This window comes from Trichosurus vulpecula, chromosome 8 (genome assembly GCF_011100635.1).
Source record: "Trichosurus vulpecula isolate mTriVul1 chromosome 8, mTriVul1.pri, whole genome shotgun sequence".
Classification (NCBI taxonomy): domain Eukaryota; kingdom Metazoa; phylum Chordata; class Mammalia; order Diprotodontia; family Phalangeridae; genus Trichosurus; species Trichosurus vulpecula.
In genome coordinates this window covers 165,879,517-165,902,562 of record NC_050580.1, presented here as the reverse complement: position 1 = coordinate 165,902,562, position 23,046 = coordinate 165,879,517, and the positions used below count along the sequence as shown (strand labels likewise).

The 23,046-nt window shown below is 36.3% G+C and overlaps 1 protein-coding gene across 1 annotated transcript in view; it reads right to left on the bottom strand.

Annotated features, from left to right (window-relative positions):
- Positions 1-333: 333 nt before the first annotated feature.
- WDR72 (WD repeat domain 72) overlaps positions 334-23,046 on the bottom strand; it is a 251,952-nt gene continuing 229,239 nt past the window's right edge. Inside the window, exons 19-20 of the mRNA XM_036736044.1 lie at positions 6,418-6,522; positions 334-407 (exon numbers count right to left, since the gene is read on the bottom strand). Coding sequence (XP_036591939.1) covers positions 352-407; positions 6,418-6,522 — 161 coding nt within the window. The 3' untranslated portion in view covers positions 334-351. The remainder of the gene's footprint in view (positions 408-6,417; positions 6,523-23,046) is intronic.

Here is a 23,046-nt window from a genome sequence, read left to right as displayed (position 1 = left end):
TTGACATAATAGTGCTTTTAAAATGATTCAGGAGTATGAAAAAATGGAACTTAAATACACTATCAAAGTTGAGCTAAGCCACAAATACCAATATGGTAGAGAATAGCATTCTACGTTGGGGATAGCAGTGGAAAAACTAAGAAGTAGCTTTATGAGGTAATTTAGAAAATGTTTTTCCAAAGGTATAGTGCATGGTGTTGTAATTTTCTATAGAGTTTGGCTTCAAAGATTGACGTATTAAGTGGTTCTTGTATTCTAATCACAACACAATCTTTATTAAAAAAAATTTATATGCTTTCAGTTCCTTATTTAATATGTTTAAATCCTAATTCCAGTAAGTGAAGACGTATTTCAACACATCTTACAGGAGCACATCTTAGCCACCCAAGGATGTGCTTTGCGATTACCTAGAAGAAAAAGAAAAAAAAAAACAAAGTGTTTGTCTTGGGATATTTAACAAATAGAAACATAGCTTCACCTAAAACTGCCAAGTAATTTATATATTCTGAAGTTGAATATTAAATTAACATATAAAATTATTCCAAACTCATAAATCACCATTTTCCTAAGTATTAAGACCTCAAATGCACATAGGACTAACATGGATTAATAAACAATGTCGTATAGAATCTGATGATTGTATCACCAGAACAAAAACAACGTAAACACAAGGTATTTCATTTGAAAATAGAAACTTGACCCAAAATATAAATGAACCAATTATTCTTCTTGGAAATAGCAAAGACATTTTAGGGCTAAGGCCCACTTTTGTTGAGGGATACCAGTGAGACACAAGGTTTGAATCACTGAACCTTCAAATGCAATTATTCCCCAAATTACTTAATTATTATAATTTCCGTGATTGAAATTAACACTTCAAATGAGACCAAATATGTGACTCACTTCTGGGTCCTTGTTAGCTATGGTTTCTAATCACATTATTAGCTCCATGTCCAACCCTCTACATCCATTTTTAGAGTTTAAAAGAAAGCTAGAACTCTGGCTATTTCAGTACTATGGATTAATGATATGCATCATGTCCATCAGCCTGCTTCCCCCCACCACTTAATGCTACCATAATGCTTTGACATTCTAAGTAAAAAATCCCATGCCTTTTGATTATGGTAAGCATTGATGTTAGACAACACACATCATAGTAATTATAAGAAATAGCACATATATTTTTACTCATGGAATTAGTTTTTACTTTTCTAGGATGCTAGGTTTTTTTCCCATGTAAAGAATAAGAAATGTGTTCCTTGTGTTTATGATTGATGGGCTGCTTGTATGTTCCACATTCTTCCTGCTTCATGCATCATCAGCAGCCATCTCCAACACTCCATTCTTGAATCTGTCCTAGTTTCCTGTTACCTGATTTTTACGGGTGATTCATGAGCCCAAATTAAAAAAAAATACATATACCTTGGCTTATCACAGGGCAAGTATCCCTAGCATCCTTAGTGAGAAAGCTAGTTTATCCATCACATCCATACATATATGATATTGATTGACAATGTTGTATGTGTAATGCTATATATGAAACCGTATTAATAGCATAATATAGACTGCTTAAAACCTACTTCAGTATGACATAGACCCTTGTACTAGTTGGCATATCCTTGACTCTATAGCTTCTGATACCCCTTTTCCATCTGAGAACATTTTTGAGTACCTTTATTTCCGCAGTTGATATGAACAAGAAAGTAAACATTGTTAGAAGTTTTTTAGGATTAGGGAAGCAAATAAGATGTCTTTCATTAGATTTTTTTTTCTCCAGCGACCAGACATAATTTCATCAGTCGAGGGAGCTCCCAGTGAGGAACTTCCTGTACTAAATACAAGTCCCCACTTTCTCTGCACCTTGGAGCCTTAGCGAGTTGCTGGGGCAACTGAGAAATTAAGTAGTTTACCTAGAGTCACTCTGAACATAGAGGTAAGACACATTCAGGTGTCTCTGACTCTAAGGCCAGATCTCATTCCTCCAGGCCTTTCTACCTCTCCCTTTTAAAAATTTTCAAGGCAAAATTGAATTTCATTCTGCCCACAGTGAATATAAAATGAAGGGTAGTGGGATCCTATGTTTTTTATTTCAAGGAGAAAGGATTAAGATGTAAGAACATCATCTAAATTGAATTTTGGGACTAATGAGAATCAAAGAAAGGGGAAGCTACACTTCCTTACCCTTATTGGTTAGTCTATCAGTTAGTCAACAAGCGTTTATTAAGAGCTTACTATGTTTCAGGCAGCATGCTAAATGCTGGGGACAAAATGGGAGGCCTTGCTCTCAAGGAGTTTACAGCCTAATGGGCAGATAACATGGAGACACCTATATACAACCAAATTATAACAGAATAAATTGGAGATAATCACCAGAGAGAAGGAACTGGCGTTAAGGAGGTTGATGAAAGGTTCCCTACCAAGGATGGAATTTTTAGCTGGGATTTGAAGGACTCCAGGGAGGCCAGGAGATGGAGATGAGGAGAGAGAGATAACACCAAGAATGGGAAATAGCTAGTGAAAATGCAAAGAGTTAGGAGATGGAGTGTCTTTTGTGAGGACGAGCAAGTTAAAAACAAACAGTGAACAAGTATCTTTGTTTTTCAAAACCGAGCAGTTCTTAAGCAGAATGATATCATTGACCCTGAGACCTCAATAGGGGGTTCTGAAAAAGCCCAATGTTGTCTCACACTCTTTGGGAGTGGACTCAAGGGTTGTCTCCTTAGGTTTATTTAGTCTTATAAATGATATCATGGAAGTAAGTGCAATCTAGGATTTATAGCCAGGATTCAGATACAGGGAAACATCTTGGCTAATGAAATAATTCCAAGTGAAGATATCTAGTTATAAGAAAATGCCAAGGTTCCCTAGCAGGACTGAAATTACAGGCATGCTCTAGACTAGCGATTCTTGCCAGTTTCAATGGCCTTCAGTTAATAAAGCACTAAAAGTGGTAAATTACTGGAAAATGTTTTCAAAAATTATTAATAATTCATTCTAAAAGTATTATATGAATTGCATGCAAAATCTAGTCTATCTGTGAACCTTTTATTTCATCTGATTTGGTGACAAAAATAAAATGAAAATAATTTTAAATTAGCAAATTATTTATTGAAATTTAAAAGTTAACAAGTTAATAAAGCAATTAAAAAACCTTTTCTGAATCTTGAAACCAAGATTTTTTTCCCTGTTCTTTGATAGTAGCCTGCTCTTAATTTGCAGATTAGGGCTGTGTAAATAAATTAGTTTTAACATATAAGCCATATTCTATATAGTAAACTTTATATGATGATGCTTAGAGGATTTACAAGGTGAAGGAGGGGAAAGGAAGGAAGGAAAAGAGAGAAGGGGGAGAGAAAGGGGGAGAGCGAAGGGGAAAGGAAGGAAGAGGAGAGAGAAATTGAATGAAAAATTTTTGGTTGTCTATATATGCCATCTAAAGTGACTGATCAACTGAGAAATACAATGTATGGTATAGTATAAACAGAACAACATGAAATAAATATCCCCTAAAACTGTAAGACAGACTAAATTTTTCATTCTTCAGCTCTTAGCATTAGTAGGTAAATATTCCCTTCAATGGGAATCTTGTATGAGGAATATGTCAAGTAAGAATTTCATATTAAAACTTGACTTCAGTTAATATTTTTTTTCCAATTAAAGTGCTAATGAATCTTCCCTGGTAACATATACATAAGATGCAGGGTTAACATTATAAACCTTTATTCATTTGAAGAAAAGTTCTCATCATTCACCCCCTCTGGTTAAAAAAAAATAAAGTTCATTGTTGTTCTTGAAATAGGATGACTGACACTCTTCAGAAGAAGAGTTCTAACTATATTTATCTATATTTATATACTTTGTACATATAAGTAAGTTTTAGAGTGCTTTCAGATGAATGACATCATACCCTAAAGTTTGAATTTTTTGCCATTCAAGTGAGTATGGGCACATATTCACTTTGCAAAAAGTCAGTATGTTCTACTCAATCTATACAAGAAAAATATAATATATATGTATTATATAATATATGAAATATATTATATAATACATATATATGTAATTCCTCACATGCTACTCATGCCTTAGCATCCATGCCTACCAAAATACTCACTCATGCTTCAAGCAAATGCATTCTATCATCAAAATCTTTCTTTCTAAACAAGCACCTCTGTCAGAAGTGTCTTAATTTCTTATCACAGAATTTCATCCACACAAGGAGCAATAAATAATTCATGTTGCTAGCTCTTTGTTGTGTGTCCCTGAACTGCACAGAGCTGGAAGGCTGACAGCTGTGTCAGGACAAGCACCAAAGATCTGACATGACAAGTGACTAACAAGTTTCTTTCAGTCTATAGTGAAAGAAGACAATGGCCCAAAGTGCAGAAACGAAATCCTGAGACAAAATGAAACTGCTTCTTTCTTTTTACCTAAGTGTTTGCTATGAGCTTATTTCCAACTCACAACCTCTGGTCATTTTATAGTACTGCCCAGCCCCCTTTATTCCTCACACTCGCCTGGCCATTTACGCCTGGCCACGGATCAATATGAGCAATTCTTGGAGAAATACGATGTCTCCATGACAACCGAGCCACAAATTCTCAGTGGGAGGCAGTGAGACCAGTAGTGAAATCTCAAGAGGCTTCCAGGCCTATAAGGCAAGATGTCTTAAAATGCAGGAATGGACAGAGGAAAAAGCCAGAGTAATTCATTCTTTATTACCAGTTTAATGATGTCCGATGTACAGAACAGTACTCACTTTTAAAGTTTGGATTATTTATCAATGCCTATATTTTTGAATCAATATTTCATCTTTCTTGGTACATCCTTTTCTTTATATATAATATATATGTTGTGTTGTATTTAAATTCTACTATAAATCCACTGAATTTTGGTTATGAATAACTGCTTTTGGGTGGATTGAAATTTTTCCATTTTTTTTTTTTGCAAAGAAACACACCTGATTTAGTCTCATCTGGACCAGTACCATCTCACACAAAAATCTTATTCCAACATTCCCAACTAGAATAACAACAACCAATAACCCTTGTGAATAATATGTTAGAACATCTTGTGGAACCACAGAGATGTCAACCCAGTCAAAATATAAAGTAACTTATTCCTTCATCTTCATTGTACAAGTTTGACTCTCCTGCTCTCCTTTAGCCTCTATGGTATGTTTCATTTTAGGTATCAGGAACAATTTGCAAACAGGGCTAGATTTACAGTTTTGAAAGATGCCATTCCTTGATTCTGCAGGAAGGCTAATGTGGAAGGGTGGTTCAGATCAGGTGTGTGATAGCACTTCAGTTCCTGAAGAATCTTGGTGTGTAGTAGAGGGTGCTGAAATATAATCCCATAGTCACTGGTCCTGTTGGGGTTCTGAGATGACTTAGGGGACTTGACATGGATTTCAAACTGCACCTTTCACTGAAAATTAAATCTTGGTAGCTCTCCTAGGGGAAGGATCAGGGGACTGTTTGCAGCTGCCCCCTGTCAGCAAAGGCTACAAGATTTGGAAATCTCTTAACTAAGCTGACAGGCCACAGAGAGGATGAATCAAAAATATGATACATGGATCAGCACACAAAGATGCAAGAGGGTACACAGAAGTCAGATAAAGCAGGAAAAGAAAATAGCAAGTGCAGGGAATGGGTGGTAGGGAAGATAGTTAACCCTTTCATTCATGGTGATGATGTATCTTTTTGCATGCATTGTGGCAATTCAGTTGTGCCAATCTCTTTTTATAAGTTGCTAGAATTAACAAATACACAGACTTATTTCCTTAATGCCTACTAGACCTAATGCATTTTTCTTCATGCACTCACTTTCAAAGGAATGAAACAACAAAGAAAAAAAAATCACAATTTTGACAAGAAAGTAAATTTTGTCGTGCCCAGAAGGGTTGAACTTTTTAAATAGTACTACTGTTTGGCTCCAATTCTTTCCTGTGAAAACCCACACAGCACTCTTGTGGTTCTATTTGTATCGGGAAAGTTCAATTGACTTCTGATGCTTCCCACTTGCTCTGAGTTTCTCCCCAATTGACTGCTTTTCTACTTGACTGAAATTCATTGTTCTATTTTTTTTTAACCTTACAGCATCCTTCAGAGCTCGGAGCCTATGCTTAGGTTAACTAGTTTAGTCTAAAATTATTATAATGAACTAATAGAGTCTGCTTCCCTTTCAGTCTTAATGCCTTTGTACTTTGCAGGACTTGAATTCTTGATGAAAGAGGAAGGGATAACAGCTCCACACTCTGACCCCTGGAGGTGACTCTTAATTTGACAGTGCAGCTGCTAAGAGAAAACAGCATTACAATGTCCTTCCCCACCCTCCCCCTCTCCTTTTTCCATAGACCCAAAAGCTGTGTCAAATTTATCATTTTATACTTGGTGACTATCTTTAAATGGCTTTCACCTGGACTCTCCGACTCTTCTAAGACACATCTGTCAGGCATGTCCTCAGCTTCTTGGAAGTTTGCCGAGTTTGAGTGGCTGTCATGCTTGACCACACTGACTGTAGCTATTAAAAACAAAGAAAAGAAAAGAAGAAAGAAAGAAAAAGATGAAATGAAAAGTGGTAATATATACACAAGCAAAGAAACAAAATAAAACACATCACTGCCACTCAATGCCACAAATCTTTCCAAGGGCATATTCTGTAAATAGAAATAATAAATTGAAATAAAATGTATCCTCTCAGTATTTATTGGCAGACATGTAATTAGTTGAAAAATCTATAGATGTGACTTTATCTTGGACGAAAAATAAGTTCATGGCATCAGCTTAAAAGCTACAAAGTAGCAAAGTGATCCCTTCAAAGTGGAAATCGTATTTTTAATGCATAAATCTGAAACAATAAAGTCAATTAGTGGCAACTGGACACACAGAAAAGACAATAAGCTTAGTTAATTAGAAATAATTTAAGTTGGTAAGATGAGTCCTCTTCCTACACAAAATACTAGCTATTTAATACTATGTAATGCATATTTCCATCTATTTAAATACATTCTAAAAAGAAAAAAAATACCTCAAAAATGTCTCATAACATTTTAGCACTCACCAAATTTTATTTATTGAAAACATGGCAGACCCCAACTGGGTGTTTTGAAGGCTATGTAGCTGGATGACATGTCCTTTAGTATAGCTTTCCCTTAATGATTCTAAAAGGGAAAGTTGTTCAGTAGTTTAGTTGTGCCTGACTTTTCATGACCCCTGTGGACCATATCACACCAATATTGTCCGTGGGGGCTTTCTAGGGAAAAAACAAAAGGAAAGTACTGGGCTCCAAATAATTTGATTAATACATTAATTATACCTAGTGGTTCTTATTGGAGGAAAATATTTAAATTTCTTATTTGGCAAAAGTTATATCTTGATCTGGGGTGCTAGCCCCATAAACATTAAATTTTCATCACTCTCATTTGCTAGAAAATTACATTTCATTATGATAGTTAGTGAAAGTTAGTGAAAAAGTAATTTAAAATACTTTATCCATATTAGTAGTGGTATTAGTATGATGTATATTAGTAATTCTAGTCCAAACACTGTAAACTTACATCAAACACTGCCATCTATCCTCTTAGTAAATGTATAATTTTTCACTATTGCAATATCAGTAATCTTTGATGAGTAGTATATGTTCTTGAGAGATGTTACTACCCACATTCACTTTGATCTCAAAATTAATACTGCAGTTATCAGAGAAAATTGATTTCTTCCCATTTTAGTAAGGTTTTCCTTGCATGTGAAAAATTAAACTCAAAGCATAAAAGTTTCTGTTGGTATTTTTGTTTGTTTTTTGCTCATTCTGACCAATTTCCAAACAAAAGATGGTGAAGTATTAGCACAATATGTTGAAATTTACAAGAAATGATTTCTAGTAAGGACTCTTCCACCAGTAGGCTCTTTGTCAAGGAAGAATTTAACTTAGCTTTCCCGGGTTTCAGTTTCAGAATCTGCAAAATGAGAAGGTTGCGTAGGTATCTCTTAAGTCCGTATCAGCTCTAACATTCTGGTATTGTGATGGCTTTTAGAGAGGCAATGAATATAAAATCTAAATAACGCCTAAATAAAAAGGTTATATCTATTTCACAATTCTTTATGATGCCAAAAACTCTTGTTCTAGTCTATAAATGATGAGGAAAGTTGTTTTGGAGATTTGAAACTTGACATCAATTACTCCAATATTTCAGTATTCCTAACGAGATCTGTAATCTCTTCAATGCAGGTATTCCCATCAATGATGCAGTTAGCAACAAGCCAGGATGGCTCACCATGACCTTGTACTCCTACACCTAACGTTGGGGTTTTCTTCTTGTTCTCCTGACATCACATAAATTAATAATAGTGATTTGATATCATGGTGATGTAATAGTACGTAGTGATGAACTGGTGTTAGAGTCATCAAGTCCTGGATTCAAGTCAACCTGTGACACCTACTAGCTGTATAACCCTAGGCAAGATATTTAAACTTTCACTGCCTCAAGGAAACTCTCTTAAGACTATAAATGCCAGAGCAGGTACCAGTCTGCATCAATAGAGACATTTTTTGCCCATCAAAAGCACCAATGAAATTACAAGTCTGTAAATTAATTTTTAAAAATAAAAAATAATATATCATTGAAATATGGTGTTAATGCCAATTATGACAATAACCTAATAAATAGAACTGTTAATATGGAGGACTATATCTGGACCAATAGATTAATTATTCTAATGTGCAACAAAATCTAAAGTTGCCATAGGCCTTACCAGTAACAGACATGAAACAACAGGAGGCCACACTTCCCCGTACAGAGAAGGGGCTGTAGGAGGGGGAAAGAGAGGATGTATATCTGGCCAGGAGCAAATATAGAAAATAAGGGACATCAAAGTAAAAATTATTGTATTATATTGTGAAATGGTTTCAGGTACATTAACTGACCCAACTGTCTATCACATGTTCATTTCAAATCAGATGTTTGTTTTTATAGACATCTAACATTTTTCTTCAAAGACCAGTAAGTCTAATATGGATACCAACACAGATCCTCATCCCTTTCAGTAATTTAGTAGATGGTCAGCAAGAGTTTCTGGGGACTCTATATTAGCCGCCGCCTACCCCCCCACCCCTGCCCCTCCTGGAACACTCTGCTTCCTCACATTTACCTTGTACTTTGTTTGGCTTCCTTCAAGGCTCAGATTCAGATCAAATCCCGCTTTCTCTAGGCTTTCCCTAATCTCCCCCGCCCCCTAGCTACTAAAATCTCACCCTTTCAAATTACTTTCATGTATTTGGTATGGATATTAAATGAACCTGGATATTTACATATTATCCCATCCATTAGTCTATTTTCCTCAAGGGCAGAGAGGTGCCTTTTGTTTCTCTTCTTATTGTAACCCCAGAATTTAGCACAGTGCCTAGCCCGCATAGTATTTAAATCAATGCTTTTCATTAACTCAGAAAAATTCATCACCTGCAACCAAACTGGCGATGTGCTTCTCAAACCTAGGCTTATCCTCATAATGTCTCTCAGTAGGTGCATAGGCAATTCTTTTCCAGCTAGGTAGAATACTAGGTCACCTCCCTGCCACAGTAGGACTCTCCTGTGGCATCAAAAACAAGTCTGCAGAGCATTTTGTACTGATGCGGAGGTGCAGCCTCTGTTCATGAAAGAAGACAAAGCCTTCTGGCCTGAGAAAGGATTCAAACCATAATCCAGGCCTTGATGTAGCAAGTAATTATGAGTATCACCTGAACTGTCTGTAATTCTAACCACTAAACCTGAAGCCAATAGCCTTTACATTGATAGTCCTCAGTTTTCAAACTCACAGCCTCTCTACAGTAGCTATTTGCTTGTGTGTGTATATATACACTTTTAATCCATAGGTGTTTTTCTTACATTACACAGCAGGCTCTTAGTGTTGTCAAAATTTGCTGGATTTTTATTACAGCCTTTCATTTTCTGTGGCAGGATCATAGGTTCAGATCCAAAAGATTGAGAGCTTTAAGGCACATGAGAGATCATCTAGCCTGACCTTCTCATTTTATAGATGAGGAAGTTGAATCTAAGACCTTGAGTGAATTGGCCAAGATCCCACAAGTAGTAAACATTAGATGGGATTTGAACTCAGGGCCTTTAATTCAAACAATACTCTTTCCACTAATCCATGCATATCTTGCCAAATCATCTTCTGCACTACATAGTTTCATATGATGATGCTGACGATAACAGAAATATATACTTTAAGATGTACAAAGTGCTTTAAGCATCATCAGATTGATTTATAGTACTGTTAAATTTATTAATCCACATTTAGGTTTTCACTCACTTTACATGAACATGGAAATATTATTATATGCTAGCAGTTGCCAGATTTGCAATTGGAATACAAATCTTGGCTCTGCCACTTATCACTTATGAGAGTCTGGGTGAGTCACTTAACCTCTATGGGACTCAGTTTCCTAATCTGTAAAATGAGGAAGTTGGCCTTCACTGCTCAACTCTACATCTATGATCATAAGATCTCTGGTTCCACGCTCCATTTTTTACATATTTTCTGCTTCTCTATCTCCCAATCATCCTTAAAGCATATACTTGCAACGATATCTGGTCTAGTGACAAATACCACAATTGCTATCACAAACATTTTGGGCTCACAATATGATGCCTTGCTTTGCTCAAAAATCAGATGTAACTTCAGCTACACAATCTTAGCTGAGCAGATGCCAGTAGATACCAAAATGTTTTTCTGTTTCTCCTACTAGTTTTTGCCATTGGGTTGTTTTTAGATTGCCTCCTAAATTATATTCTGACCTCCTCCAAGATGTTATGGCATAAAACTGTGTTCATTTTATAGTCAGTAGTTTAGATTTGCTACAGAAGTAATCTTTCAGTTTTGCAATTTGAGATCATTAGAAATTATGGAATCAGATTCTCCCAAGTCTACATTCTCATGGAGAGGACTGATCTGTCAATTGTACCTTCTGTTTTGCATATTCTGTTGAATCATTGTTCTCTGGTGTTGGGTGTGACTGTTTCTGTGCTACACCTTTTTATGTTCAATCAAATCAATTATGTCTGAGAGCCTATTATGGGCAAAGCACAGTTAGGTGCTGAGAGAATTCATAAAAGTTAAGACATCACCTGGCTTACAGTCAAAGAAAGGAGATAAGACTACTGAACATGAAAAGGTAACTAACGTAGTGAGACAACTAACTAGAGAGACACCATGGCATAGTGGATAGAAAGCCGACATTGTAGCCATTAAGATATGGATTAAATCCTATCTCTGAAAGGTAGTGACTGTGTGACCCTAGGAGAGGTACTTAACATTTTAGTAATCATAAACAATAAATATCACAACAAGTAATATTTGAGTTCAGAGGAGGAAGAGAACACTTCTAGTGGGAGTGATCAGAGAAGTTTTCATTAAGAAGATAGAAGCTAAATTGGGTCTTTGTAGGGAAGTCAAATTTGTATAGTTGGAAAGGCATGGAGCAAGAACTCCATGAAAGGTTAATTAAGCAAGGGCAGAGCCAAGCCAATATATTGCCTAATTCCATAAACTTATTTGCTCCCTTAATCTTGATATAGGCACCAAGAGAAATTTTTTAAAGTAATTTTCTAAGGGAATGTACAATTTTCTATAATTTCCCTTTGTGGCTAATTCTTCCAGTCTAGACAGTAGGAGATGAAATTATAAAAGGGTTGACCCTTGTACTATGTGTCTTCCATAAATTTGATCTTTATATACATATAGAGTCCATGGATAAAAGTAAATTGTACCATCACCATATACACATGAATATGAAAGGGCCCTGATGACATCAGTATGTGGAACTAACCCCTCTGGCAACTCCTCTATCAATTCAGATCCAAATATGTTGATAACTTAAGAGTCAATTTTTAGGGAGTGGATAGAGTTCAATGACTTATCCAGATACACATAGCTAGTAAGCATCAAAGTTGATATTCTGGATGCTACACACAGATTCTCTCCACTCTACTATGTCACCTTCCATAATGAGTTACAGTTATCCTCACTGAATTGAATTTGTAGCTCATCAATAAAGATCCTTGGAAATTTGCAATAGGAGCTATATTTCAGGGCTGGCAAAGATCTTCATATTATCAAGATAGAGAAAAATGGATGATGGGCTCATATGTATATTTTATCTTAAAGCCAAGATCAGTCCTACTTAGTTTCTCCTTAATGGATTCTGAAATATTTCTCATTTTATAAATATAGTTCTTAATTTGGAGGTTATTTTTCCTCACTGAAAGCTATAAAATGATATTCCATTTACTCATCACATACCTCAAAAACAAGTGACAACTGAAAATTCGATCTTATAAACCTAGAATATCTTTAGGAGATGTAGAGTTTGGAAAGCAAACGGTGGTGGAATGAAGTCTAAACAATATTTGTGGAGCAATTTAATTGGAAAGTATCAGCCCCAAACTTCCCCTAGATGGATCAATCCTTCTTCAAGACTAAGGAAGGGAGGAAGGAAGGGAGGAAGGAAGGAAGGAAGGAAGGAAGGAAGGAAGGAAGGAAGGAAGAACCAAGAATTTATTAAGGGCTTATGTGGTGCCAGGCATTGTGCTAAACACTGGGAATACAAATACAAGCAAAAAGACAGTCCCTGCCTTTGAGGAGATTATATTCTCAAGCAAAAAGACAATTCCTACCCTCAAGAAGCTTACAATCTAATGTAATGAGGGAATATGACACAGAAAAGAGAAATGAAAAGAGAAGGGGGAGAGGGAAGGTACCTAGCAATGGGGTATAGTTTTAAAGTCAGTAAGTCAGGAACAGGAACAGGAGGGCAATGAAGGCCAACTGGGCCTTTCCACAAAATGCATATTCCAAGAGGACCTCACCAATGGAAGAAGCGGATAGGCCTTACAGTGGAATGTTAAATATTGAGAAGGCATGGAGGGATGGTTCAAAGTCCAAAGCTAGGATGGTCCAGGACTGAAAGAAGACTCTAGGGGAAGTTTGGACACAAGAAATAGCACTAAAAGGGGAAAGTTACAGGAGAAAGAACTCTAGAATCTAGGTTTAAATTCTATCTCTGATATTTATTGCCTCTGTGATATTGGGGGCAAGTCACTTAATTCCTCTGGGCCTCAGTTTCCTTATCTATAAAATGAGGGGTTGAACTAGATGCTGTCTGTCTCTTCCAACATTAATAGCTATGATTTTATGATGTTGTGAGTTATTCAGACACAGGGGGTTTCTGGGATGAGCAAATAGGGAGATGATAAGAAGCAGTCACTGAGTGATATGGAGAGCTCATCCCCGCCCCCCCCCCCCACCAGCCCCAAACAAAAAACCAAAAACCTGGAAGGTCTTGTGTAATTGTTTTTACATGGTGATATGTTCCCCAGTGCTCACTTACCTTTTTCTGTTCTGGTTCCTTTGAGTTGTTTCAGTCACTTCCATAAAAGGTGAGAGAAAGGGTTTCTTATTTCTCTCACCTTCTGCAGGGTAATAAAACTAGCTGTCAGGGCTGGGCATGCCCAGTAGCCACAGTCAGCAAACAAACCAGCTGGAAACCTTTCTGACAGCAGTGCAGTATGTTATGATTTCCATTGAGAAAACACTAAGCCTTGCTGTAAACATGGCTTGCTTGCTCTCTCCTATGGCATGGCACCCTATGTGATATTAAAATCCATATTATTTACTGTGTGAGTAAAACTTGCAGCTCCCAGTAGTTTCTTTTTTTTAATATATAAACTATTTATGCATGGTTTAAAAGATGGACCTAATCCATCTTGGGCACACCAGATTGTCAGAGAGAAGGGTGGTGTGTATAAGAAAAGAAAATCATTCATAAAGAGATAAAACAGATTTAAATGTTTGTCTATTGAAAACCAGAGCAAAACATTCCAGCTGCTTTTAAGGCTCAGATGAAGAATTCTAATTGATCATGGGGTGAGTTAACATGGAAATTGATAGAAAAATTATGTCATATTCAATAATCCAAACAATAAAAAAAGGGGGAAAACTCATAGGAATTACTGAGAGGCAACTTAGACTAATAGAATGAGCAACAGAAAAGTGGTTCAGAGACCTAGTTTCACTTTTACAGATTATCGTGTTCCCAAGAGCAAGATACTTCCTTCCTATGGGCCTCAGTTTCCAAAACAGAGAAATAATTTATGCTTCTTTCAAACTTTGAGATAATTTGAAATTTGAACATTTAATAATGTTCCAAGGGCTCAGAAGAAATGTCAAGGGTAAAGATGAAAAAATAAATAATACACAAAACTAAGTATTATTAAATTAGAAAATTAAAAAAAGGGAGAAGAGTAATAAGTGCAAATGTTTTAATTGGTGGCATTCACTATGTTTGCTGGCAAACAAGATATCAGTTTTAGGAAGCCAAATTCATTCTACAAAGTGGCAGCTTTTTTGGACAAACATCTTACCAGAAAAACATTAAGCTTTGTACATTACTATTCTGCTTAATAGTATCTGTTGAGATAATCAAATCAGGCTTCTTCCTGATCTTATTTGAATAGCAATAGCTACATTCTATGTTAAACTTAAAACTTATTTAGTTTGTAAAACACAGTGGAGGCTCTGAAAACAAAAAGAAATTTTTTTTTTCATGCAGAAGTGCCTAAAAATAAAATAAAATTGAAAATTTCAAAAATGTATTCTCCTCTGCCCCAACCACTTCTCCCTCCACGTCCACCCCTTACTGATATGATGAATAGTGTCAGAAAGTTCTAGGATAAGAGTTAATATAGTGGCCAAAAAATTCTATAGAATACTTGACATTTTCTAAATGCAATAATTCGAAATTTTGGAAGTTCCTGTAAACATTTGCTTAGTGACATTTCTGGCATGGACTCTATTAACAACAATTCAAAGACTACTTTTGAAATGCTAAATGATTCACCATTCATAATTCCTAACAGCTCAAAAAAACATGCTAGCTTTCTAATTCAAATTTCTAGACTCAGTGAGAAGTTACAGTATTTGTCGTTCTTTTCTCATATTCATGACGGTACATCAGAATGGGCCTTAGATTTGGACTCAGATAGCCTGGGTTCAAATTCTTACTACCTATAAGACTTTGGGTAAGTCACTTAAAGTCTTATCTGTAAAATGAGGGAGTTGAATTAGATCACCTCTGATATCCTTTTTGACTCTAAATCTATGGCCCTATGAGCTAATATTCAGGCATCATAATGGTAACAGAGGAAAAATGATTAATGAATAAAATTGTCAATTCCTTAATTGTTAGAGATTGTTCTGGGTTCGCTGGTTTTCTTTGTATTTTCAGCACCTAGAGACATCTTGAGTTGTGTGCTGAATTAATTTGGCAAGGCTAGTAGAAAATAATTTTTGAAAATTAATGAATAATATTTAAGAAAATAACATTTTATCATTTTAATATGTTTTAATATCACAAGTGTTACATTCTGCAAAATGGTTGGGAAGTAGGGCATTTTGATTGAACAAATACTCTTTTGAAGGTAGTCTTCATAAAAATAGTATATAGTAGAGCCAATTTCAAAATCTTACAGAAATAAAATACACAATGCTAAAACTATATTAAACACAATTTAATACAGAATTCAATGAAATTCTTCAGGATCTTCAAATGCCTTTAAGTTTATATATATATAAAATTTCAGCATGTAGAGAAGGAACCAAATTACTAACAGCTAATAGATTGTTCTGGTTAAGTGAATTCCAAGAGGAAATTTTCTGTGGCTACTGCAACTCAGCTGTTAACAAAGTATTCCCAAATATTAGAAACTTAGAGATGTTTTTAGAGTTTGCCACTTATACAGACCTAGCCTTTATATAAAGATTTAAAGTTTATAAAATGCTTTAAAAATGTTATCCCATTTGGTCCTTACAACAATTCTGGGAGGTAGCTGCTATTACTAGCCTCATTTTACAGATGCAGAAACTGAGGCAGATTGAGGTTAGGTGGCTTTCCCAGCTTTATACTACTGATACATTTCTGAGGTTGGATCTGAGTTCAGGTCTTCCTTACTAAGTCCACCACTATATCCATAGTGCTACTCAGTTGCAGGCTAAAATATTTTGATTTAAGAATTTCATCACTGTGAACATGATCTCCTTTGATGTGGACTGCAATCCTTTGATGCCTTACTTAGTAGCATCTTAGTTGGTCTTCAGAGTTGTTTTGTTCAAGAAAATTCATCATCCAATTTCCTGATGATGAGTGTTGCAAAGCTTTATAGTAGACATAAAGTTCATTGGTAGGCTAAATGGATAAATAGAGGAAAGTATATAGTATGTCAGACAGAACAGCCTACTTGGAGCTAGGAAACCTGGGTTCTACTCCTAAGTTGTCACTAATTAGCTTATAAACAGGAACAAGACACTTAACTTATATATTAATAAAAAAAAATCAGCCACTTTCTTGACGTAGGTTTTTTGACTAAATTAACCTCCCTTTCATCAACTGGTCCAAATCTATTCTGATGGATAAAAAGGTCTGAAAACTCAGAAGTAGAAGTACCTTCTAAATACAAAATAGATTTTGTTTAACCAGCAGAGAAATTTCTGAAAATATTGTCTTTGTTACACCAGTGATGTTAGATGTCCCTGGCGTAACAGAACTACTCCAGGCCTGTGTATGCAGAAGATCATCACCATAAATAATAAGATTCACTGACCTGTGACAAATTTTTTTTTAGCAACTATAAAGACTATTTACGAAGGAATAAAAAAATTGTGATCTGCCTCAGTGGAGGGAGTACCTAGACCAAGAAAATCCCTGATCCTTGAAGTATGGAACAATGGAATAATGTCCAAGGTTTATATATTCTCCAAGGAAGGAAGTAAAATTCTGCCAAGTCAGCCATCTCAAATCCACACTTACTTCTTAAAGAAAGTCTGGGACTAAGTTACTCCAGACAAAGAGACTCAGGAGTATTTTATCTGAAAGGCATCTTTTAATCACTAGAAAAAATTACCAGTGATAAATGTTCTTTAATAACATATCAGGAATTAAACATTCACTTGATTTCTATTCTGAAAAAATTAATTTGACTTTGTTCATAAGGATCTAGAGTCCAGTGATAAGGAAATTTATTTCTCTTATTCTCCCATATCAATAATCTAAGAGAAACTACATAGAAAGCAGAGTATAGATTCTGGAAAAGGAAACAAATAGGTATCTGTATTTTGACAAATTGAAGTATGGTGCGCAAAGGGTAGAATCTAAAAGAAATTTGCAAGAAAAATGCCATTTTGTATTTGAAAATTTACAAGAAGTTTGGGAAAAGCAAAAATGACTCTTCAATCAAGTGGAAATCAAGCTGGCTTCTGGGAATAGGGATCAACATTATTTATAAATGAACTTAAGATTAGGATACATAGCACAGCACAATTTAAATCAAAGCCAAGTCTCAAGTTAACCATAAAGGTAAATAAATACAAAAAAGGTTTCTCCTCTGAACTAGTAGTTAGATAAACTGTCAGATGACACTAGCATTGGAATTTGTACTAGCAGTAACCTTTTGGGAGGCTGAACCTACAACAACCTCAGATGTGTAGGGGAAAATGCTGGTGCTTATGCTAGAATTCCCCATCGAAAGCTGTCATGATCTCAAGGGAAAGGGTCTGTCTCAGACTGTTAGTCAAGTGTCAGGACACTCTTCTTTCCTGAATAGGAAATGGAAAATAATGAAATAGAAAAAAGCTGTCCTAACAAACCCTATTTTTGAGTTAGTTGTCAACATCAAGTATACCTAAAATAAACTTTTTAGAGAATTAATTTACAGTATTATCATAACCTTATAGTCAGTCACTCTGAATTTAGCAGCTTTTTACCTGAATCATATCCCATAATGATATACTGGTGTAGATGAGACCTGGTTGAAACCAAATTAAATCAGCACTGTGAAAGAGTAATAACAATACATTATTAGACCTGGAAGTATCACTTATTCTCTAAAGACTTGACTCATTTGCAAAATGATACCTGCCATGATTAAATTATAAGGTTGTTATTGAGGCAAAATGAGATGATCTTACATGAGAACTCTTTGGAAACCATTCTCCTGTGTTCTGATAGATATGTGATCTCATGAATATGAACATGCCCTCAAATCAGGGGTTCTTAACTTATTTTGTATCATAGCCTAGGGAAGTGTATGAGTCCCTTCTTAGAAAAATGCTTTTAAGTACATAAAATAAATTACATAGTATTGAAAAGGAAACTAGTTAAATCGGAACATTGTTATCAGAATATGAAAAAAGTTCATGGGTCAAGTTAAGAATCTCTGATTTAAGTGAGTCAGATCATAATCTGTCCTTCTCTATTTTGTTTGATCCTTGTCTATATCCTCCTATAAGTTAATTTAAAGGGGTCTACTCAACTAACCGGGGGACATCCTCATGTTCTCAGCAGAACACACAAGCTACCCTTCCACTCCATGATGCCTTAGTTAATTTAATGACAAAGTCATCAGGATCAATTATGGAAGGATCTTGTATAAATTTGTGGGAAAAGATAGAGGAGTGGTAGATAATTTTAATGTGGTCAAGTAAAAAGGAATAATATATTTAAAGAAAAATAATTCAAACTATTCGCATAGGACTATTAGCTCGGAGTTTAATGTTATGACTCTTCACACAGAGAAGACACTGTATGTGGTTACAACATCTTTAAATAAGCAGCCAACTCTGAAAATGGAAAATGAAGAAAAGGAAAAATATTTTCCTCTACCACCATTTTATGCACAAGTTTAACTGGTGCAAAATAATCCCTCCAAAGGAGAGCTTAAGAAACCAGGAACTGCCTTTCCCCCAAGATAGTGCCGAAGGCAAAGAAGGAAGCCGTTGTCTCCCCCAAGACAGACGACAAGTCCAAGGCCTTGAAGGCCAAGACGGTGGTGTTGAAGGGTGTCCACAGCCACAAAAAGAAGAAGATCTGAACATCCCCCACCTTTCGGCGACTCAAGACACTAAAACTTCGAAGGCAGCCCAAATACCCTCAGAAAAGTGCCCCTCAGAGAAACAAGCTAGATCACTATGCCATCATTAAGTTCCCCTTGACCACTGAGTCTTCTATGAAGAAGATTGAGGACAACAACACCCTAGTCTTCATTGTGGACCTCAAAGCCAACAAGTATCAGATCAAGCAGGCGGTAAAGAAGCTGTATGACATCGACGTGGCCAAGTTCATTACACTGATCCAGCCTGATGGAGAGAAGAAGGCCTATGTCTGATTTGCTCCAGACTACAATGCTTTAGATGTTGCCAACAAAATTGGAATCATCTAAACTGTGTCCAACTATCCCACTCTACCCTACAACAAAAAGGTTTTCCAGTATAAAAAAAAAACACTTTAACCAGAAAATATTCAATTTCTTGCCAAGTAGAGCTATATGGTAATCAAGGCAAAACCTAGAGTACATCATTGACAAAACAGTAGGGAGAGAGATAGAGAGAGAGAGAGAGAGAGAGAGAGAGAGAGAGAGAGAGAGAGAGCGAGCAGTAGAAGCTTTAAAACCAACAAAAATTAGTCAAGAATAAAAGAATATTATTGAAAGCTTGATGGGAAAGTCAGCCATGTTGTAGAATCCTAATAGCATTTATAAATTAAAGCAGGAAGAGGGCAAAGAATACATGAAAAATGGAATAGAGATGCAAGTGATTCTATATTTGATCCTATCTCATAACTGGTGATGGGAAAACCACTACATTGGGGCTCTACTACCTCAGTACTAAAAGAGTTATGTGAGGAATAGGCAGTCACACTTAAGATGAATTTGTGAAGAATGGATATACCTGACCAACTTACAAGTCACTTACCAACTTATCCGTTAGAAGGTTGGACCATTTGACCTTTTTAGTTTCCTCCATCTCTTATGTTCTATGAAATTCATGCTATGATTGATATAATTATATAGGGGTTTGATATCAAGCTACCTCAAAGAGAGCAAAAATCCAAGAGGATATAATAGATAGGTGACTCTCCTTTTACAAAAATAATACTAGCCTGTGTTATCTCATTTGATCTTCACAAAAACCTGGTGAGGCAGGTGCTATTTTTATCCCCCTTTTTCAGATGAAGAGACTGAAGCTGGCAACATAACTTTCTCAGAGTCACAGCTAGCCAGTGAGAGGGGATTTGAAGTCAGATCTTCCTAACTACCAGTCTAACACTGTCTTCTGTGCCATCTAACTGCTTTGAAAAAGTGACTAAGAATACAATTATCATTAACAAGACCATAGGTGAGTTTTCTCATTTCTGAGAATCTATGATAATGGTCTACGCACACCTTAAAGGTATCCTTGATGAAAACATGAACAAAAGACAGGCAGAGTATACCACACTATATTTTCATAATCTCACACATGATTGAGGTGTATGGAAGATTTAAGGTTTTGATTTGCTTACTATTTTCAAAAGCGCTTGACTCAGCAGTACAAAATCTGCCTTAATTTAAAACCTCTTGTCAAATGGGGTGTTTCCCACTGCTGTGGGGCAAAATACTGGTGGAACTGGGTAGGTGTGAACTAACCCCTGCAGTTTCACACAGTTGCAAGCAAGGACGTTGTGGAGGACACCTATTACAATTCACTTTGCTCCCAGACGGATTGATCTGGGACCCTGCAGTATGCCCTCTGGGCAAGAAGAGACTAAAAGATGAGGAGCTTGAGAGAAGACATTAGCCTTTTGGCTGACTGCTTTTGTCCCTTCTTGCAGGTGGGTTTAATTTGGTTTTTATTCTCTGGACTGCTTTTAAATCACCTAAGGGAACAACTTCTGCCAAAGGTATTGGAATATGATTTTGGCAAAAGGATTCTTTGATTAATCCTTTGACTCCGAGTTATCTGTTGCACCAGATGAAGAATACTGATCCAGACACACACAATTGTCAAAATCATACAAGATTCTGACACCCATATTGATGTTATTCATTGATACATAGAATATCAATATAATGCAAGACATAAAACAGAGAGATGTTCTCAGCTAAGGTAACCATCGGGACCATGAAGGATGTTACCCAGAGAATCCAGATACAAAAGAGACGGCAAGGCTCTCCAAATTCTCTGATTTGCCATACAATGGTTTCAATGACCTGAAGCTGTTTCCTGCTACTAAAGCCCATCTCTTTAATAACAATATTCTTCTGATGATATTTTGAGGCTCTGAATCATAGAACAGCACAATTTCACGAAGACACTAAAAGGGTAATGGAAAACTGTATGGTGCAGATAAACAAGCTGGAGCTTGTGAGTAACTTGTGAGTGGAAAGTGACTTAAAAGACATCATTCACAAGTCAAGGACATGTGTAACTGGAAAATGAGGGGAGCCCATCACATAGCAATAATGAGGAATCAGAAAGGCAGCCTAGGAATCGGACAGCACATTTCATTCATATAGGAACTCCCTCCTTCTGACAAGGACAAGAACCCATCTATAACTTTGAGGGAGAGCGTGATTAAAGGGCCAGGAGTCAAATGGACCTGACCCATGGTGACATAGCTAGTAAGGTGGGATCCGAAGCCATGTTTCCCTATTAAAATATTAGCATTCTATTTACTCCAACACACTGTTCATTCCGCTGATATTCATGACATAATAAAAGAACCAGAGAATGGCCTTGAGACTTTTCACTTCATCCCACATATGAAATTTTCAGAAAGGCAAACACAAGAATCACATAAAATAAGAAGGCATAAGAGGTGCTGTGATCAGCATTGGTGCACTAAGAAAAATACTGATATTTTTCTGCGTATATAAAACGTTTGTATTCTCAGGAATACAATACAATACAACAAAGAAGCACTGTATGAATAGTGGCTCTATCTTATATAGCAAAATAACATGTAAATTATTTTGAAACCTTGAAGTGCTACACAAATGCCGGTTATACTACTACTGCTGCTGCTGATACTACTACTTTAGTAATCCTTAATATAGAGACGAAGCATGATAAGGTAGATGGAGCACTGAGCTCAGGAAGATTAGGGTTTCAGTTATGCCTCTAACACATAAAGACCAAGTCAAGTTAATAAACATTTTTAAGCACCTAGCATGTTCCAGGCACTGTGCTGAGCACTGAAGATACAAATAAGAAAAAGACAGTTCCTGCCCCTCAAAGACCTCACAATCTAATAGAGGAAAATAAATACAAACGAAAGGAAGCTAAGTGAGGGTGTGATGTCAGAGGCTACCCAGCACAGGCCCAAGCAGCTTGATGTTTTCAAGTCAAAACCAGGCAGAGGAACAAGTGGGAAATAGTTTGCTGGAAATTCTGAGCCCTCCATAAACAAGGCTTTGGAAGGAGGTTTTTCTCTGTCCTCCAGCCCTCCAGTCAGAAGGCAGGAGAGGTATTGAGTACCAAAACTGAAGCAATCTCTATGGTGATGAGACTTCTTGAGAGCTTATCCTAGGGAAAGCAGAGCATCTGACAGTAGGCCATGAGATCAAGAACAATAAGATCTTGTTAAGAGCAAGTCGCTTAACTTCTAAGCACTTCAAGTAACGCTAATACTGTAGAGTTGTCAATATCCCTTAGTGGCAAAAGTTTCCACACTGGGAATTACCCAAACTAATGAAACTGCAGGTCTAGACCCAAAGTCTAGCATACTGTTACGCATGTAGTGTGTATTGAAAATGTGGTGATTCATTAACAGTTTCCAAAACGTTACATAAATTAAGGGCTAAGAGCTCTGTAAGAATATATTATTGAAAACTAAAGTACATTCAAGCATTCTCCTAAATTTTGAGGTTAAGGATAAGGACTATGCACTTCCACAGTATACCATCCCTTGGTGTAATCATCAATCTCAGAGAAAAAACTGTAGGATAAATGAATCATGAGTCTGATCTGATGTGACATTTCTCAGGTGGAATATCATCATCTTGCCACAGACAGTTGGTAATTAATAGATAGTGTACCAGTTCCACAAATACCAAATTCTTGATACTTCCAATACTGCTCTATCGAGCAAAGCCTAGTTTGTTGGCCATGAAAGGCTTAGGCCCTATAACATCTACTGCACCAAATGAGGTAAGATGGACAAGCAACATCCCTGAGA